Raw genomic sequence first — 17,698 nt, forward strand, 5'->3', positions numbered from 1 at the left:
GAAGAGCTTCAGCTTTATCCTCTGGGTCATTTTTTTTCCAAACTGAAATTATCCTGGGGTACTATTTGGCCCACTGGGAAACCCTATATATGCCCCAGAGAACATGTGGGTTTTCCATTGGGCCAGAAAGCACCTTTCCAGGACTGTTTCAGTTCAGGGAAATGGTTCAGGGGGAAGCTAAAGCTCCTTCTCCGCACACATCCAAATTAGGCCTCAAGTACACAAGAATCCAGCAGAACTCACAATTCATGTTTAACTGTTTTAGAGAATGGGCACTCCAGGCCCATCCTGCGGAACCTGTGTGAATTGTATTACTTCCTACATGCAAAGCTTGTTTTCTGCCACTGTTCTACACAGTATATATTTCTGCCCTGTGTAAATGAATATGCATATGGGAAAGCTTAGAGCTGGCTATGCTGGAAAAATTGCAGATATGCATTCCCTTTTCCAAACATAATAAAGCCTTGACATATGTCTATGTAAAAGTTTGCCCTGACAAACTGTTTAGATGGCACCATGATGCAATAAACTTAACCATCAGTACTGGAGTTGGACTCTGCTTCTTATCTCTATTGCCTCTGAAGACTTTGATAAATAAAATGCATTCCCCCATTGTGAAACAGGGATAAGGTCAGCAAATCAGTGGCCCATTAAATTTAATCCTGTTCTAAGATAGGAATCACAATAAAATATAAAATGATCTGGTCTAGTACACTTTCAATCCTTTAGAGATGTGGAGCTTCTACACCTGAAAGAAAAGGCTTACCTCAAAATCAATAACAGTGGGATTAAGTTTTAATGACCTCCCCCAGTAACGGTATGCATTGGCGTCCCAGCTTCCCAAGAGCCTACTAGCTGATGCAGTGTCTCCACCACGAATCCGGGGAATAATATCCTCTATGACGGACTTTGTTTTGGAACCATCTGGAGAGTTGGACAATAGAATATATCAGTGCTCGCTTCTATATATAGTTACTGCTGCTGTCAAAATTGGTATGTCAAGGTGACTCAGTAGAAGACATTTGCCAGCAAGGAGCAATTACAAGAATATGGCCTTTTAGATTAACAGAGGAAAGATAGCAAAGATAGTTTTAATGACATCTGAGTGAGCCAAAGTCCATATGGGTATTAATAATAATACCATCACATACCTAGACTTTTTCCTTTCTAGGTGTTAAAGGGCCTTATTAAAGGGCATTATGAAGACGAAGACGACGACGACGACTATTACTCCCACCACCACCACCACCTACAATGATGATCATGTAGTTAAAAATATAAACAGGGAGCGACTTCAGCATAGAAGTTAAGCAACTGAGAGCCAAGCTACAAGCGACAAATTACACTTGCCTGGCAAGTGAACAGACTCACGTGTATTCCTCCGTGTTCACTTGCCATTCACTTGTGCTCCATTTGATCAAGTGGAGCGCAAGTGAATGGCAAGTGAACAGGGAGGAATACACGTAAGTCTGTTCACTTGCCAGGCAAGTGTAATTTGTCGCTTGTAGCTTGGCTTTGAGCTGTGAACCAGGAATACCCAGGTTCTAATCCTGTATTTGCCAAGAATGCACTAAGAGGATGTAGCAAACATTGGAACATCTCTAAAAATTTCCATGCAAGGAAAGACTTGTGTACACAGAAGCATGCCTTACCCTCCTGCTGGATCCTGAAATGAGCCCCCAAATGCTGTTCCTGGGGCATGTATGCAGCATGAAAGGGGGATTATAAGGCTGCTGTAGGGGAGGTCAGTGAATACACACACCCCTTTGCATGTGCAAATTTTTTCAGTGGGACCCAACCCACTCATTCTCTGCCTCTGACTACCTTTTGAAATACGGGGATAATATCAACCAGACAGTATAGTTTTAAGAAAAAGAAATGCAAATGAATTCCGACTGCTTCCTTGATCCCCAGGGGATGTCAGTTTTTTAAGGGGGGTGTCAAGGGGCAGAATTCCAAAAGACTGGAAAGTGAAACCTCACTGGCCAGGTTAGCGACTGGCCAGTCTGAGCCTCTTTCTAACCCACAGCTTAAATTCAAGAGGCAAGCCTCAAACCTTCTGGTTGCTAACAAACAAAACTAACCATGCAAGGTAGCCACATTGCAGGCTTGATTAAAAAAACAAATATATAGGCAGTTTCCGTCAAACTGGCTAAGGTACTGCATTCAGATTGAAGCTGCAACACTTAATAATACAGGTAAAGAAAATGCAGCAGGAAAATAAAAAAAACATAGAAGTGTGTAAGAATGGAAAAGCCAAACAACAACAAGAGGCTATTTAGCTATACTAACATACACTTGCAAACCTATCCTAGATGTTACCTTCAGCAAGTCTCAGACTCCAAATGAAAGCTTTAGGCTCTTAGGTCCAGAAGTCCAGAGAACAAAAGCATAAAGGACACTAGCGACAGGAATCCACCAGTAGCATAATATTCAGAAGCAAGAGTTTGTTCCAAGCAGGAGCAAAAATATTCCTCCAGGAAAGGAGTTTTTTCCAAGGAGGGGAGAAGATAAGCTAAAGGACAACTTTTTAAAAGACCAACTGCCTGCAACAGGCCTGAACAATTTAGCTAATCAAAAAGGGCCAAAACCTCTGATGACAGACTCTGCAGCTGCCTGTCTTCACGGGTAAAGGAAGAATTCATTACTCCACTCCCATAATACTACATGTTAACAAGCTAGAAGACTGGTGCAAGCCTCTTTGTCCTTGAGAGCTGGTAAGATTAGCACCTGTGGTCCAGGCCCTCTCTTATCTGGCTGGAAACTGACAGTGCCAAGCAGCCTTAGTCTCCCAAAATAAAAGTAAAAGTCTCTACCCCCAGGACTCATAAATCCATAGCTAGACCAAAAGGCAGAACCAGAATTTTGGAACTGAACAAGAAACACATTAAATGAGTTTCTTTACAATCATCAGCCCAAATATGCAAGCCCTCAGAAGCTTAGGACTGTGTGTATGAAGCTGTCAAACAATCAGCACTGGCCATTGTATCAATCAGGTTTTTGGTGTGCGGGAACATTTTGTAAATGTGACTTTGTTTCCTACCTTGTGCTTGGTCTCCTTCTTTTGAACATTCTTCAGAGGACACCCTGGCCCCAAGTGTTATGTCTGCCTCCGCAGTTTTAAGTGAAATGCCTACTGATAAACCACTACAGAAGCTTATCATGCTGCTTGTAACCTCTAGAGAGAAAAAGGAGGAAACAGGAATGTCAATAACAATTTCATATCCATAAATACTATGGATCTTCTTGTGTCATGTTATTATTCAATATATGTATGGAAACAAGGAACAGGAAAAGTTCGGGTGCATTTGGGTTGCTCTTCATTAGTCACTGTCCAAGGGAGGGGTGGGAATCAATAACTGCAGCCTGGAAAGCTATCATCAGTGAAGCAGTAAGTTCAATTCGAATTTCAGAAAACAATATAAATTTTATTCTATTGTTACCACTGTGTAAAGCCCAAGCAGTTTTTCTTTGAAAGCTAAAAATGCTAGGAAAAAAACATATGGACTGAGCAGAAATGCCATATTCCAGCAAAAAACGATGCTTCTTCATTTTGTCAGATTTCTCTACAAATATGGGGGTCAACAGTTGTTTAGATACATTTGTGTTACTGCAAGTAAAAGCTTTCATTCATTTTCCATTTGAGTCTGCAGCAAACTTCTATTGATTATTTTTCCGGATGGTGCAGAAGACCTATGGAACCTGGTTTGTCTCCATCGATATTAATGGGTGATAGGGGGAAAAAAACCAGCATATATTGTGCATAGACATTGGGTAGGAACCAGCAGAAGATTTGTAAGCACACGAAAAAGACCACACTGGCAGCTTGTGCTATGTTAAAATTACTGTATGCATTTGTGTTTATTCAAGACATTGTACAAGTAATTATCAGGATTAAAAGGTACTGCAGTACATCTAGTGGTATGGGTTGTGCAAGCAAAACTGCACCTGTGTTTACATTTCCATCCATGCGTTGCTGGATCCAACCAAGAGTATTGAATGGAAAATGTTTTTGCAGTTGTCTTTTGGCAGTCACCCTGTGGTGGGATCAACATTGATCTGGTTTGCTCCATGCCTGAAGATTCTAGCATATAATAACCTTTGGAGTTATTCCACTTTTGATAAGAATTATTTTTGCCAAAAAAATATGTTGGCATTACAATACACCATAAGAGAAATTTTTGGAGGTCAGGTGCATGCAAAAGCTATCCTCTGTCCTTCTAGTTTCCAAAAGAAAGGATCTAGTCTTACTAAAGCCAACTTCTTAGCAGATGCCAGATCCATCAATGGATTGGATAGCTGACCTTTTCCTTGAGTCCTAAAAAGCTGCAGGATTTGGATCTAGAAATATTTGGTAACTCTGTACTCAAATGTAGTATGCAGTTGTTATAACTCCTAGCCCCATTATTAGCAGCCTACACTCAATAAAGTCATAACTTAAGCTGCTTCCACACGGTGAGGATATTTCATGTTGCTTTCATCACTGCTGTTAATGCAGAGGCATGAGTATTGGTGGAAGAGCTTCCAGGCAATCCAGGTGGCCCCTTCCAGGCAATCAGAACAAAAACTGCCCACAACTTTCCCCTTATATCTCCACAATGAAAAAGGCCAGTCTTAATTTTTTTTAAAAAAAACCCCTGGGAACTAACATGTGTAATAGGTGTGGTGATAGATATTATTGTGCACAATAGCAATTATTGGTTTTTTTTGTTTTTTTTTAAAGACCACAAAAGGTGGCATGGCAGGAAAAATGTTGGAAAAATGGCACTGAATAAGGGCTGAAAGTGGGGAAATGGTGTAATGAGGATGGGGAAATTTGGAAATCATTATAGCACAATGTTGTGTGGATCCTTTAAAAAGAAAGTGCTCCAGTTTGGAAATCAAGTTGGAGAAAGCCCTCTGTGTGGAAGCTGCCTTAGTCTTTACAACTAAGAGAATGAACTCTCCAACTTCTGAATTTATATTCATTTGCTGTTTTCTAAGAGTGTATTAATAAATCTATAGTATTCAATTCATTCTTCTTTACTATTCCACAACTGTTAACAGCATAACTGGCTGAAACTTGTTTACTATAAGCAATAGGAATAATTGCTTTTTCTTATTGTTTGAATGCCATAAAATTAAAGTTGGGCTATGCTCATATTAATTGATATATTATTACTACTGTTGGCTAATTGTTTTCAGCCAGGATATGTCAATACAATTTGTTATTGGTTGCTACAAGAGGTAATTCTGTGCTCGATCAATTAAATGTGGGGATGCTGCAAAAGGATGGTTGGTTATACATAATATTGACTACTTAAGGAAGGAACAAACAAGATTGCTTATCATCTACTGTCATTTCAAGGAGCTGAGCATTAGACTGTTCTTTTAATTTTGGAATTAATCACAATATGAAAAAGTATTTCTCTGTGTTACTATAATACATAAATAAATTGCACTTTCCCCCCAGTGGACTCATAAGGCAATGATGATATGAAGGAAGGAGTAAACAGTAACTCTGATGCCATTCTCAAGGATTGTGGTCAATGCTCTCTTAATTCATTTGACCTGGTTCTTTCAGCCTTCCCCCAGATCTGACTCTGTTACAGTAGAGGATGACGATGACTTTCATTCTGCTTTGTGGGAATGTGTGTGAAGGATTCAGAAGAATCATCCCCATGCTCAAAAGAACGGATAACCAGGGCTATATGTAGTACGGTATTTTTACACAAACCAGGACCTGGATAGCCCAGGCAAGCCCAATCTCATCAAATCTTGATGGCTGAACAGGGCTTGCCTTGGTCAGTAATTGAATGGGAGACCTCCAAGGAAGACCAGGGTTGCTATGCAGAGGCTGCTAATGGCAAAAGCTACTGGACTGGGTGGAAGGGAACACTGAACAGGTTTCTGGTGGTCATCAGCAAAGCATTGTTGCTTACTTGAACATAAAAGATGCTGAGTCAGACCATCGATCTAAGAAAGGCAGTGCTGTCTCCTCTGACTAACAATAGCTTTCCAGGGTCTCGTGTAGAGGTCTTTCACACCACCAGCTACTACTTTCTTTGAACTGCAGGTGCCAGAGGTTGATCCTGGGACCTTCTTCACTCAAAGTTGATACTCTACCATCCGCTTCACCTTCCTCTCCTTGCTCTTTCTAGTCTAGAATGCTATCTCTGCACTGTCTTATTCAAAGTGGAGTTCCTTACAATAAAGGGCTCTTATTTCTTTGGTAAGCTTGTAAGCATATTTCCTCAACAGCATATAGACACATGCTCAGCTGCACCCACTAGGAACTTCTACCTTCAAAGAAATTGGGACTTTTCCATTTAGAAAAAGAGTGTGGGGGGACATGATAGAGGTCTACAAAATTATATATGGGGCAGGGAGAGTGGATAGAAAGAACCTTTTCTACCTCTCCCAAAATTCTAGAACGCAGGGCACCCAATAAAATTGATAGCCAATAGATTCAGGATGAACAAAAAGAAGGAATTCTTTACTCAATGAGGGATTAATATGTGGGACTCAGTTCCTGAGGGTGTAAAGATAGCCATAAGAATAGGTAGAATTAAAAGGGGATTACACGAATTTGTGGAACACGGGCCCATACTATCTGTGGTGACTAAAATGGTCCTCCATATTCAGAACCAGTAAACCTCTGAATACCATTGCCAGGAGGTGGCATTGAGGCCTTGGCCTCTATGCCCCCCAGAGTAAGGTCAAATCCACATTCACCCATTACCCGCATGTTTATCGGATATCTTCCGTTTGCCTCCAATCCACAATTTTTTCCTCTTCATTCACATTCCTGCTTCCAATCTGTCTTTCTTGTGCGTCCCTCTGGTCACACGGCCGCTCAAAAACCGCTTTTTTGGACGGGACCTTTTTTCCCCGCCCATTTTTTAAAAAAAATTTTGAGCGCACTTTTCCGTTATTTCGATCTTGCCTTATAAAGAAACATCATTGAAGATAATGATGCCTCTCTTTCCCCCACTGACAGCACTGATGGCTCTCTCCCATTTCTTTTTTGGAAATTTGGAACCATGTGGGAAGCTTTCGTGGGCATTTCCTATGCAGCACAGTTCAGTGTCTGAATTTTACTGAAGTTTCACTTCCTTGGAGTGTCATTATTTTGATATTTCGTAATTTCGATATTACAGTAATATATAAAAAAAAAATCAGTTAAAAAGGAAGTTTCGCGAGTCCGTTCTGAGGGTGGATTCACCCCAAAATGATTTTTCAAACTACCAGATTTGATTCAGAAACAGCATAATCAATAAATCCAATGCTATGAAGTCAAAAACAGTCTTTTGCAGACTACGGAGCACTTGCAAGTTGAATCAGCCAATAGGAACTCTCTGAACGGCTGGAGAGACAGGAAGGGGGGTGGTTTTTAAAAAAAACGTGTAAATTGTGCATTGGCCTGTTCATAGCCACCGTGAAACTCCCATTGAAAACCTGTGACCACATATTCGGGAGAAATGTGAATGAAATGCGTCTGTTTAATGAGGTAATGTGACCGGCACTCGGGATTGCATGGGGAATGCGGGGAACATGCGACTTAGAATGAGTAATGTGGATTCGACCTAACTGGTTGGCCACTGTGTGGGACAGGATACTGGACTAGATGGACCATGGGCTGATCCAGGAAGGCTCTTCTTACATTTTTATATCATCCACCCACACTGCCTATCTATAGTGAGACAAAATTGGAGGCCTGATTGCTCAAGCAGATATGAGGGGAAGGCTGGGGAAGGAACAGAGCAGTTGAAGCAGGCACTCTATTTCCCTTCATGGAAATTCTGCTCTAAGAGTGAGCTCAATGTACAATGCATATAAGCTGCATGGCACTTCCTAAATACTAATTTCAGTTATGGTTCTTTAATCAGCAGGCAAGTTATCTAGACAGGAAAATACTCTCCTGACCCTTAATGTAGAAATCAGGCCCTGACTGTAATGTCGAGCCTCTAAGATTACATTTTCTTAAGCATTTTGTTCAGCGATCTGTGCTGATGCATAGAAGTTCTATCAATCTTCAGCATTTTTAAAAGAAGGAAACAAACTCATCATTCTAGGGGAAAACATTTGCTTTTCGACATTGGCGCTGCTGACGCAAAGGGCTGACATTCACTGAAGCACACATTTCCTTCTCCTGACTCAGCACAGCCCATAACCATAGTACTAGTATGATAAATGTGGTCTCTTTTTATGGTATGCTCTGTAGATGAAAATTATACAAGTATGCCACATAAAAGTGAAAATTATCACTCTTCTGGGACACATCTTTTGAGTCTTTTAGAGCTTCAACTTTTCTTTTCCTTACAGTAGGGCCACCTTGTGATACATCACAGTATTTCTCAACCACAGTAAGCCAAATATAAAGCAGAATAATGGCTCTGTCTTGGTGTTGCTAATTCTGTCTTCCTCTTCACTTGGTAATTTGCTTGCTGAAACCTTTTTGGCATGATCTTAGTTTCCTCTTTATCCATCAACCCAGAAAAACACTTTCTCAGGAGGAAACAGAAATATACAAATGACCTGATTTCATAGGCTTCAGCGCACAGAAAAGAAAGAAAAAGAGGTGCATAGGCACAAATGACAATTGTGCCTGTCCCCTGGCAGTGTGGCAAGCCAGTCCTTTGCTAGGTCAGAATGTCCCACTGGTTCAGCAAGCTAAGAAGCAATATGGTCTCGATGCCCAGCTCCAGTCAACAAACAGGGTTATGTAAAAGATGTGCTCATCTTTGTCTCAAAAGCTTGCACAATGTTATTTGTCATTTTGGAATTCAATGGATTTTCATCTCGTTTCTAAATTTTGTGTGGACCAGTACAGCTGTTGCAATTCTTTTTTACTTCAATGATGCCTAATTTATACCAAGAGAGAGAGGAATTTGTCAACAGGATGGGAATGGGCCTGAGAAAAGGCTGTTCTGCACAAAGCAAGGCTACCCAATTTGGTTTCAGTGGAATGTACACCTTATGCATCATCTTAAATCTCTCTTAAGCATTGTCAGTGCTTCCTTCTGCTTTCAGCCTTCAAAGGAACTGTGTTTCACCTGGCATTGGAAAGGCATTTGGCTGGCCTTTGGCTAGCCTTTATCAATGATCCACTTCTTGGCTCGAGAAGACAAATGCTCTAACCTGGCACAAACACTAATTTGAAGCTGCATGCCTGTCTGGCATCTGACACAGAATGCTAGTAAGACCAAGTCTTAAGATCATGACTTGAAATACCTCTCCCACCACCCTAGGATTGTTTAAAATTTGTAACATACAACCTGATGAAGAGTTCTGGTGAACTCAAGGGCTTGCACAATGCTTTGTGTCATCTTGGTTGGTCCCCATAAATTGTACTGTGTGGATTTTGTTGTTATTTTTAGATACATCCTCAGCAAGCGTAAGAAGCTAACTATGTAAATTTCACAGCTTATACTAGCAATGGTTCTGTGGAATAGGACTGTTCTGTGGTGCCCAAATTGTAGAAGAAATCTTCCTAAGTTTAGAGCTATCTGGATGAGCCAGAAGGCTGAGCTTGATGTTGCAGATGTTACTATTTCAAGTAGAGAATCCCAGAACGGAGTTACCTAACCAGAACCTTTGGAAGAAAATGTGAATAACTAATGTCTATTGGTATCACAGAAGGCACATAGATCCTTGCATTAATACCACAATAGATAGCTTTGCATAAGTGAACAATCTGGTTAGTGTACCGAAGAGTCATGTTATTACAGTACTGAATTTCCCATTCATGATGAGAAGGCTTTATGCTCCAACTCTCCAGTTCCATATGCAAACAACTGTAAATGATACCTCACATAAACATGATTTATAGACAAAACCTTGCCATCCTGCATGCCTTCATTTGCTGAAAAATGAAACTAGCAGAACTCTGTCATTCTGCATTTGAAAGCCTTCTAATATAAAATGGCAGAAGTAATGCCAAGTATAAAGCACTGTTTGTTTACATTTTCTGAGTGAACAATGACCTGCCAAATCTGTCCATAGGATGCTATCTTGTATGCTTTGAACCACCACAGGTATTATTACTTATCTGTAAGGAAGCTTGTATATTAACTTTAGGAAATGTGACTGATGATTAAATTGTGGAATACAAAGAGTAGGGTGTGGCTTAGTGATCTTTCTTGGGTCATGATAACCGTCTGTATCTACCTATGGGCCAACAAAACTTATGTATATAAAGAGATTTTATATACAACATGCTAAATAGGTGAAACAAGTGGGGGTCCTGTGCCTAATCTTGTTGGGCGAGAATTCATCTCCCCAAATCTCCCCCTCCAGGATTCTTCAAGGTGAGTAGCTGAGCAGACAAGTTTCTCCTCCTTTCCTTTAACTGACATTCATAAGCCGTTAAAAGTTCATCCCTGCTGGTCAAGGTTTTCAACCTCCGGATGGAGCCTGGAGTCCTCCAGATTATGGAGTTCAGTTCTCCTGAAGAAAATGACAGCTCCAGAGGATGGATTTTATGGTGTCACATCCTTGATGAGCTCTCAAAAATCCACTCTCTACAGGCTTCACCCCCAAATCACCAGGAATTTACCAGTATGGAGTTGGGAGCTCTATTTCTGGAACATTTTGTTTTGAAGGGATTTTGAAGGGATTTTTCTTTTGGTAATTTAAAGAGCCGTATTTTTCTGAATATTTGCAGTCTCCCAAGTATGTCGAGGTTCCTATTTTATCCATGGATAGCCTACTTTTATAGTTTATATCATCCATGCAGGGCCCCACCAATTACTATTAAATAAATAAATAAATAAAACATGCTGACCTTTTTTCCTCATTTCATCTTTGTTAACAACAAGAATGTATTCAAAGATGCCTCCCATTGTCCCCGATGTCATGAAGTGGGTGCCATGGTCATTTATAAATTTGGCATACAGTCCATAGTTGTACTGATCTGGAAGCTCCATCAGAGACTGAAGCATGTCTTCATCCAGGAATATATCCTCTCTTCTCATCTTGAAATGGGCTGTTTGTACTTTGGTAAGTGCTCGAATAAATCCTACATTCTGTAGACAAAACATGGCAGAAAGTCTCTTTTTTAACTTCTTAGGGAAGTTACTTCCTCTGGTGAAAAGCTACAGGCCACTGGAACAAAGCAAGTAGCCATGAGGCCAGTTCATTTAAGTGGCCTTTACAATGAATTAGCACAGTGATTGATTCAGATAATGTGGTTAATCATAGACACACACACTTTGACTTTAAGAAAGCATATTTAATGAGCTGACAGCTAAGCATATAAAATGTTTTATAATTTTAAGCAAAAATGTAAAATGTTTAGACATTGGTAATAAAATGACGAATATACCCCTTTTCAAAATACTCATAATTATCATTGTTGAAAGTTTCAGGTCAATAGCTGTATTGGTTTGTAATAAAAGAGCAAGATTTGGGTCCAATAGCACCTTAAATACCAACTAGATTTCCAACATATGGGAGCTCTGACACTTGAAAGGTATCTGAAAGGTATCTCCTGCGGCATCCTGATCCGACTCCAACAGGGCCAGAATGGGCTGCTGCCGGGTGCAGAAGAGAAGCTAGGCAGAGAGAAGGTGGCCTCCTTCCCTCTGTCCAGATGATCTGCAAGGCAAAGGGGCACCATGGAGCCCCCGTCAGCTAGGCAGAGAGAAGGCAGCTGCTTTCCCTCTGCTCAGCTGATCTGTGGGGCAAAGGGGTGCCACCAAGCCTGCCTCAGCGGGGCAGAGAGAAGGCGGCCACCTTCCCTCTGCCCAGCTAATCTGTGGGGCAAAGGGGCACCATGCCGCCCGCCTCAGCTAGGCAGAGAGAAGGCAAAAAACAAGGGGGGCAGCGCTGTTGGGTGACCCAGAATACAGGGGAAAAAACCCACAGCAGTGAAAATTAGGAAAACCAATTGTAGGTACAGACACGTTGTTATAACAAAAGCAATAAGTAATTTTATATGAACAATTATAATAGAAACCTCATCAGTATGTTAGAACATTTACGTATTCTTACACCATAGGCAAAGAAAAGCACAACCACAACCAAAATGGAAAGGACCCCCTTCCCCAGAGTCAATAGTGTCCAAAGTAAAGTCTTTTTGACAGGAAAAACAAGTGAAGTTTCTCTCTTCTCTTAGAGCTGCAATGGTCCACTGGCAGTAACGCTGCTCCGAAGACCACTCCCCAGGCGGGAAGATCAGCAAGCCGGACAACAATCAAAGGGGAAGGGAAAGGCCACTCCGCGCTCAACAGGACGCACGCTGAATTCCTGTTTCGGGAATCTTTTTCAAGAGTGCATTATAATATTAGTTGTGCGGTTCCACGAAGCTTGACTCTCTCCTCTGTTTCCATATGGTTACCAGATACAACGTGTCTGTACCTACAATTGGTTTTCCTAATTTTCACTGCTGTGGGTTTTTTTCCCTGCAGGCATAGAGAAGGCAGCTGCCTTCCCTCTGCCCAGCGGTTCCTCGGAGAAAGGGGTGATGCAGAGCCCGCCTCAGCTGGGCAGAGAGAAGGGAGCTGCCTTTCCTCTGCCCAGCTGATTCTCGGGTAAAGGGGCACCACGGAGCCCACCCCAGCTGGGCAGAGAGAAAGCGGGCAATCTTCTGCCTTCCCTCTGCCTAGGTGATCCATGGGCAGGGCCCCCCTGCTAAATCCCGTTGTACTAGGACACAACAGGCTCTGGTGCTAGTGATTTAATATCTACCAGCTTCTAAACACCAATGCATCATATCTATTAAAAGATGGAAGATACTAAATATCAATATATGTCAACTGCTGAACAATAAAAATCTTTTCAGTTATCAAATGATACTAACTTTTATGTTATTGTGTGTCTGCAATAAAATATTGTTAAATATTAAAAAAAAGAAATTAGTTCTCTTTTTCAAAGATCAGACTGGACTAGGAGCACATACATCATGTGCTGGGCTACTTTATTCCTTCAAAAGTATAATGAAAGGAGGGAAAACAGGGAATATGCTGTGAAGGGGAGCAAAGTGGAAAATTCTTTACTGTGAGAGCCAGTTTGGTGTAGTGGTTAAGAGTGCAGGACTCTAATCTGGAGAGCCGGGTTAGACTCCCCACTCCTCCACTTGAAGCCAGCTGGGTGACCTTGGGCTAGTCATGGTTCTCTGGAGCTCTCTCAGCACCACCCACCTCACAGGGTGTTTTGTTGTGGGGATAATAATGGCATACTTTGTAGACCGCTCTGAGTGGGCATTAAGTTGTCCTGAAGGGTGGTATATAAATCAAATGTTGTTGTTGTTGTTATTCCTTCTCCTCCCTCCACCTCCTGCAAAGTATTCCCAGATCCATGTGTGCAATAATTTGCCATGCCATCTTTACATTTAAAAACAAGCTACCTCTAGTTACATCTCTGGATTTCCAAGATTTTTTTAAACCAATAAAAGCTTCTTGTAGCATAGTATTCCACTTCGTACTAATCTGAGTGGGATAAATTTGGCAATGGAATACGTTCCCCAAAGCCAACTGTTGCCGATTAACAGCATTTTATATTCTCCTTCCCTGAACACCCTTCAAAGCACTTACTCATTTATATACTTAATGTCACCATGAAACAGGATGGGGTGAGATGGCATGTGTTGTTCTACTTTGTAATTCAATTTCATTCCCATTATAATCTTCTGTTTGCTTCAGTGCAATAAGGAAAGCAAACACACTTGCTAATGATTACACATGTGTAATTACATGAACAAATTATGGTATGATTATTATTGTTTCAAGGGGAGAAATGTGGGCAGGGAAATAAAACCAACATCAGTTACACAGTGATTGGACAAGTCAGCAACACAGGAGTAAGAAAGCAGCAGCGTATCTTTTTGGTTACCTTTGCTGCATACTGTGTAAAATTTTTCAGGGTTCCCTCTTCCCATGACGCGCTGTAACCAAGGTCCAATGAGACAGGCCCCTTAGCAGGGCCTATGCCCACTGTAACGCCTATGCCTCCAGAGGAATCCTCTTTCAGGGCTTTCAATAAGTCTTTTGCATCATCATAGTACTCTGAAGAAAAGCCAGAATCAGCATGTGCCTGAAATGCAAGGAACACATATTAGTTCTATTATTATAGGTATCATTTGCTTATACTGCATTGCTTTCTATCTTTGTAATAAAGAAAGTAAATAAATAAATAAAATATTTTACAGAGAAGCTTAATACAGCCTGATAACACCTTTGCCCTGGATGTTCAACAAAATCTAAACCTGAGCACTTCCCATAAGCACTGCAAGGATGTTTTAAAAATAGGCTAGAGTTTGTGAGCAAAAGCTTTGGGTGAATTTACATGTCATATATTTTCATTTTTGTAAGTATCTGACATACTTGCAAATTGTGTTAGCTGCTACTTCTATATTATGGGCCACCAAGTAAAGTAAAGACAGAGATGTTCTGCCAGGCATATGGTGATTGACTCAGGTGAGCCATCCAAACTATTTAAACTGGCCTCCTACCATGGGAGCAGGTGGTGTTTGTCCCCACCCCACCCCGACTCTGTATCCATCTGTAACCGGCCATCCTGTCCCACGGGTTTGTTTGGTCTGAACAGATGGTGCAATAGTATTGTATTGTTATTGCTGATTTTATATTTTATGCTGCCGATTTTATTATTTTATGTTTTATATGTTGTGATTTGCTCTGAACCGCTTGTGGGGAGAGTGGAATATAAATTTAATTTTAAAAAAGAAAATAATATTTCCCTACAGGTAAATGGGCTTTTCCAAGGAGATATGGTTTTCATTCCCTCAGTGTGTTTAAGAGCCCACTGCGTATGAATGATGCCCCTGAGCCACCTCTAATCTGTACCCAAATTAACAATTAGGGCACACAGCAGCAAACTATTGTGAACATGTTTTCTCAGATGAGGGAAAGGGGGAGAGTTGGGATCCTCTTTGAAAAGGCATTGAAAGGGCTCCAGTTAACAGCATTACAGCAGTATCAATTACATTGAGGCAAGGGTTCATTCATGGCTAGGGTCCAGCATCATATCATACTTAGCATAACTGCTGTGGCCTATGAATACTTACTAGAAACTGATAGAAATGAACGTTGTATGGCTTTCGAAAATATTTCTCATCATTCCCATAGTACAAGCGTTCACATGCAGCATCATATTTGAGCTCTCGCCATTCCCCATTATAGACAGATTCACACTGGCCCCCATAGTAGGTAGGATCATAAACCAGCTGCAATCTTTTTTGTGTAAGTATGTTGTACCTTTAATAAAGACCAACGAAAGAAAAAATGTAAGAACCAGTATTTCAAAAAGAAATTCAGCTTCCCAACTCTACTCGAATGTTGTTTCACAGGCAGATCCCTGAGGTGAGAAGGAAGCTGACACCTCAAGGGCATGTCACATCCTCAAATATGTGGCAGGTCATACCCTCAATTTGATTTACTGTACTGAGTCAGAGTTATGTGGTCAGTTCTCAAGAGTTCTCTTAGAACTATTTTTGTTAAGTAGAGCGGCTGACACAGAGTTTGGGAACACTGTGGAATCAATGGAAGGCTGTTTTACGAATAGGGGAACAAGAAAGAGAGCGAGAGCCTTTGCCATGAGAACAGGGATGTACAAATATGCCCTTTTTATTTATTTTTGTGTTTGTATGTTGCATGCCATTTCTCTCTGCAAATTTCCAGCTCATTTGTTGTTTATATCTTCTTGAGCCATGGATGCTCCTTTTATGTAACAACTGAACCCAAATATAATGTTTAAAATGCATTAATTTTAGTGGCAAAATTCAGTATTTTCACAAATCCAAATGAAAATGTTTGAGTCAGCATGGATGAAAAGTTTAATAGTTTAGCCCTTTCCCCCATTTTTACAAGTCCAATGTTCTTTGTCTGAACAGGGCTAAGGTATTTGAAAATGTCTCAGATTTAAAGATGGCCCTTTTAAAGCTTGTAACTGAGTGTATTATTCAAATGGAGCATTATTCTATTTATTCTATTACTTAGCTTCCAATATTTACACATTGTTATGCTCTTCACAAATTATACAGCATCAAAAATTTTAAAAGAATCTACTGAGACTACGAGCCTTTATATATTTTGTATAAAGAGCTGATTTAAATTTTAAAGGCTTGCTTAGTAGCTAATAATTTACAGACATGTTTATTTGTTCTTTTTAAAAGCTTTGTCTCTAAAGAAGAATCTCTACAGTTTAAAATTCATTAAGAATTTCCACCCATTCTTTTGTTGAGGGAGAGGGACAGGCCAGAGAAGAGGAAAGCTGAATCATGCGACAGTAAAATAGAAAAGAGTCCAGTAGCACCTTTAAGACTAACCAACTTTACTGTAGCATAAGCTTTCGAGAATCACAGTTCTTTTTGTCAGATGCATGGAGGGTATGAAGAAACTGGCCAGATATATAGGTGGAGAGGGGAGGGGGGAGTAGATGCAATCAGTAGCTTCTGATAGTGGGATCAGTTTGCTAATGAAATCAGTTACTTCTGATAATGAGATAAACATTCATAGTCTCTATTCAATCCAAGCCTGACTGAGTCAAATTTACATATGAATTCCAATTTAGCAGCTTCCCGTTGGATTCTGTTTTTGAAAGGTTTCTGTTGAACTACAGTGACCTTTAAGTCCTTGATGGAATGTCCTGGTAGATTGAAGTGTTCTCCCACTGGCTTCTGGATGTTGCCATTTTTAATGTCAGATTTGTGTCCATTTATTCTTTTGCGCAGAGGTTGGCTGGTTTGTCCAATGTACAGAGCAGATGGACATTGTTGGCACATGAGGGTATATATCACGTTGGAGGATGAGCAGTTGTAAGAGCCAGAGATAGTGTAGTTTTTGTCCCCACCCACATGATTCCTTTTCCTCCCCCTCTGCCTCCCCTCTGCTTCAATTCATTCTGCTGCTTTATTTTCATTTGTGACCCATGAGTGAGAGAGTGAGAGTGAGTGAGTGAGTGAGTGAGTGAGTGAGTGAGTGAGTAAGTGAGTGAGTGAGTGAAAGCTGGGATGCTGGGCCGGGATCTCCAAAGAAAGGTAAGCTTCTTCAATTCGTTCTGCTGCTTTATTTTCATTCGTGACTAGTGAGTGAGTGAGAGAGAGAGTCTGTGCAAGTAGGGCTGCTGGGGCTGGCTCTCCAGAGGAGGGTAAGCTGCTTTGAGTTCATTCTGCTTTATTTTCAGGAAATACCTGGAGATTTTTGGGAAAGGGGTGGGTGTTGCCTTCTTACACACTTCCAGTGATGCTGGGGGGGGGAATGTTAATGAGATATGCTAATGAGTTATGCTAATGAGTTTCTGCAGTTTTTTTTCTACGAAATGACCCCTGCCCTAAATAGCTAGGGTTGCCAGGTCCCTATACCCTCCTGCCGGAGTATATCTGGCACTTACCTTGGGCTGACAGTGAGATCCTCTTCACATGTTTTAAGATTTAAATTTATATTTTATTCCAGTTGTATGTCACATTTTATATGCTTTCCCATTATTGTAATATTGTAAGCTACCTCAGAAACCAATTTGGCAGACAATGCAGGATATAAATATTTAAATAAATAAAACCCGTAGACACCCAGTCCCTTTCAGGATCTCTGAGTGTTGCCCTCTTGTTGTCTTGACTCCAGACAAATGTAGATGAAGGGACTAAGGCAGATCCTCTCCCCTAACCTTGCTCAAAACTTCTGAAAACTATACTTTCCTACACTGAACAATATCAGTAGAGGCAAATGAACAGTGTTCCTGATGTTGAAATGAACCACAAAGA

General features: G+C 40.8%; 1 protein-coding gene across 1 annotated transcript in view; it reads right to left on the minus strand.

Annotated features, from left to right (window-relative positions):
* The window catches only part of C8A (complement C8 alpha chain), a 54,391-nt gene that overhangs the window by 11,555 nt on the left and 25,138 nt on the right, over nucleotides 1-17,698 (minus strand). The window contains exons 5-9 of the mRNA XM_054981607.1: nucleotides 15,005-15,194; nucleotides 13,813-14,013; nucleotides 10,766-11,006; nucleotides 3,044-3,178; nucleotides 767-924 (exon numbers count right to left, since the gene is read on the minus strand). Of these exons, the coding sequence (XP_054837582.1) occupies nucleotides 767-924; nucleotides 3,044-3,178; nucleotides 10,766-11,006; nucleotides 13,813-14,013; nucleotides 15,005-15,194 (925 nt within the window). The remainder of the gene's footprint in view (nucleotides 1-766; nucleotides 925-3,043; nucleotides 3,179-10,765; nucleotides 11,007-13,812; nucleotides 14,014-15,004; nucleotides 15,195-17,698) is intronic.

Source organism: Eublepharis macularius, chromosome 5, assembly GCF_028583425.1.
Source record: "Eublepharis macularius isolate TG4126 chromosome 5, MPM_Emac_v1.0, whole genome shotgun sequence".
Taxonomy (NCBI): domain Eukaryota; kingdom Metazoa; phylum Chordata; class Lepidosauria; order Squamata; family Eublepharidae; genus Eublepharis; species Eublepharis macularius.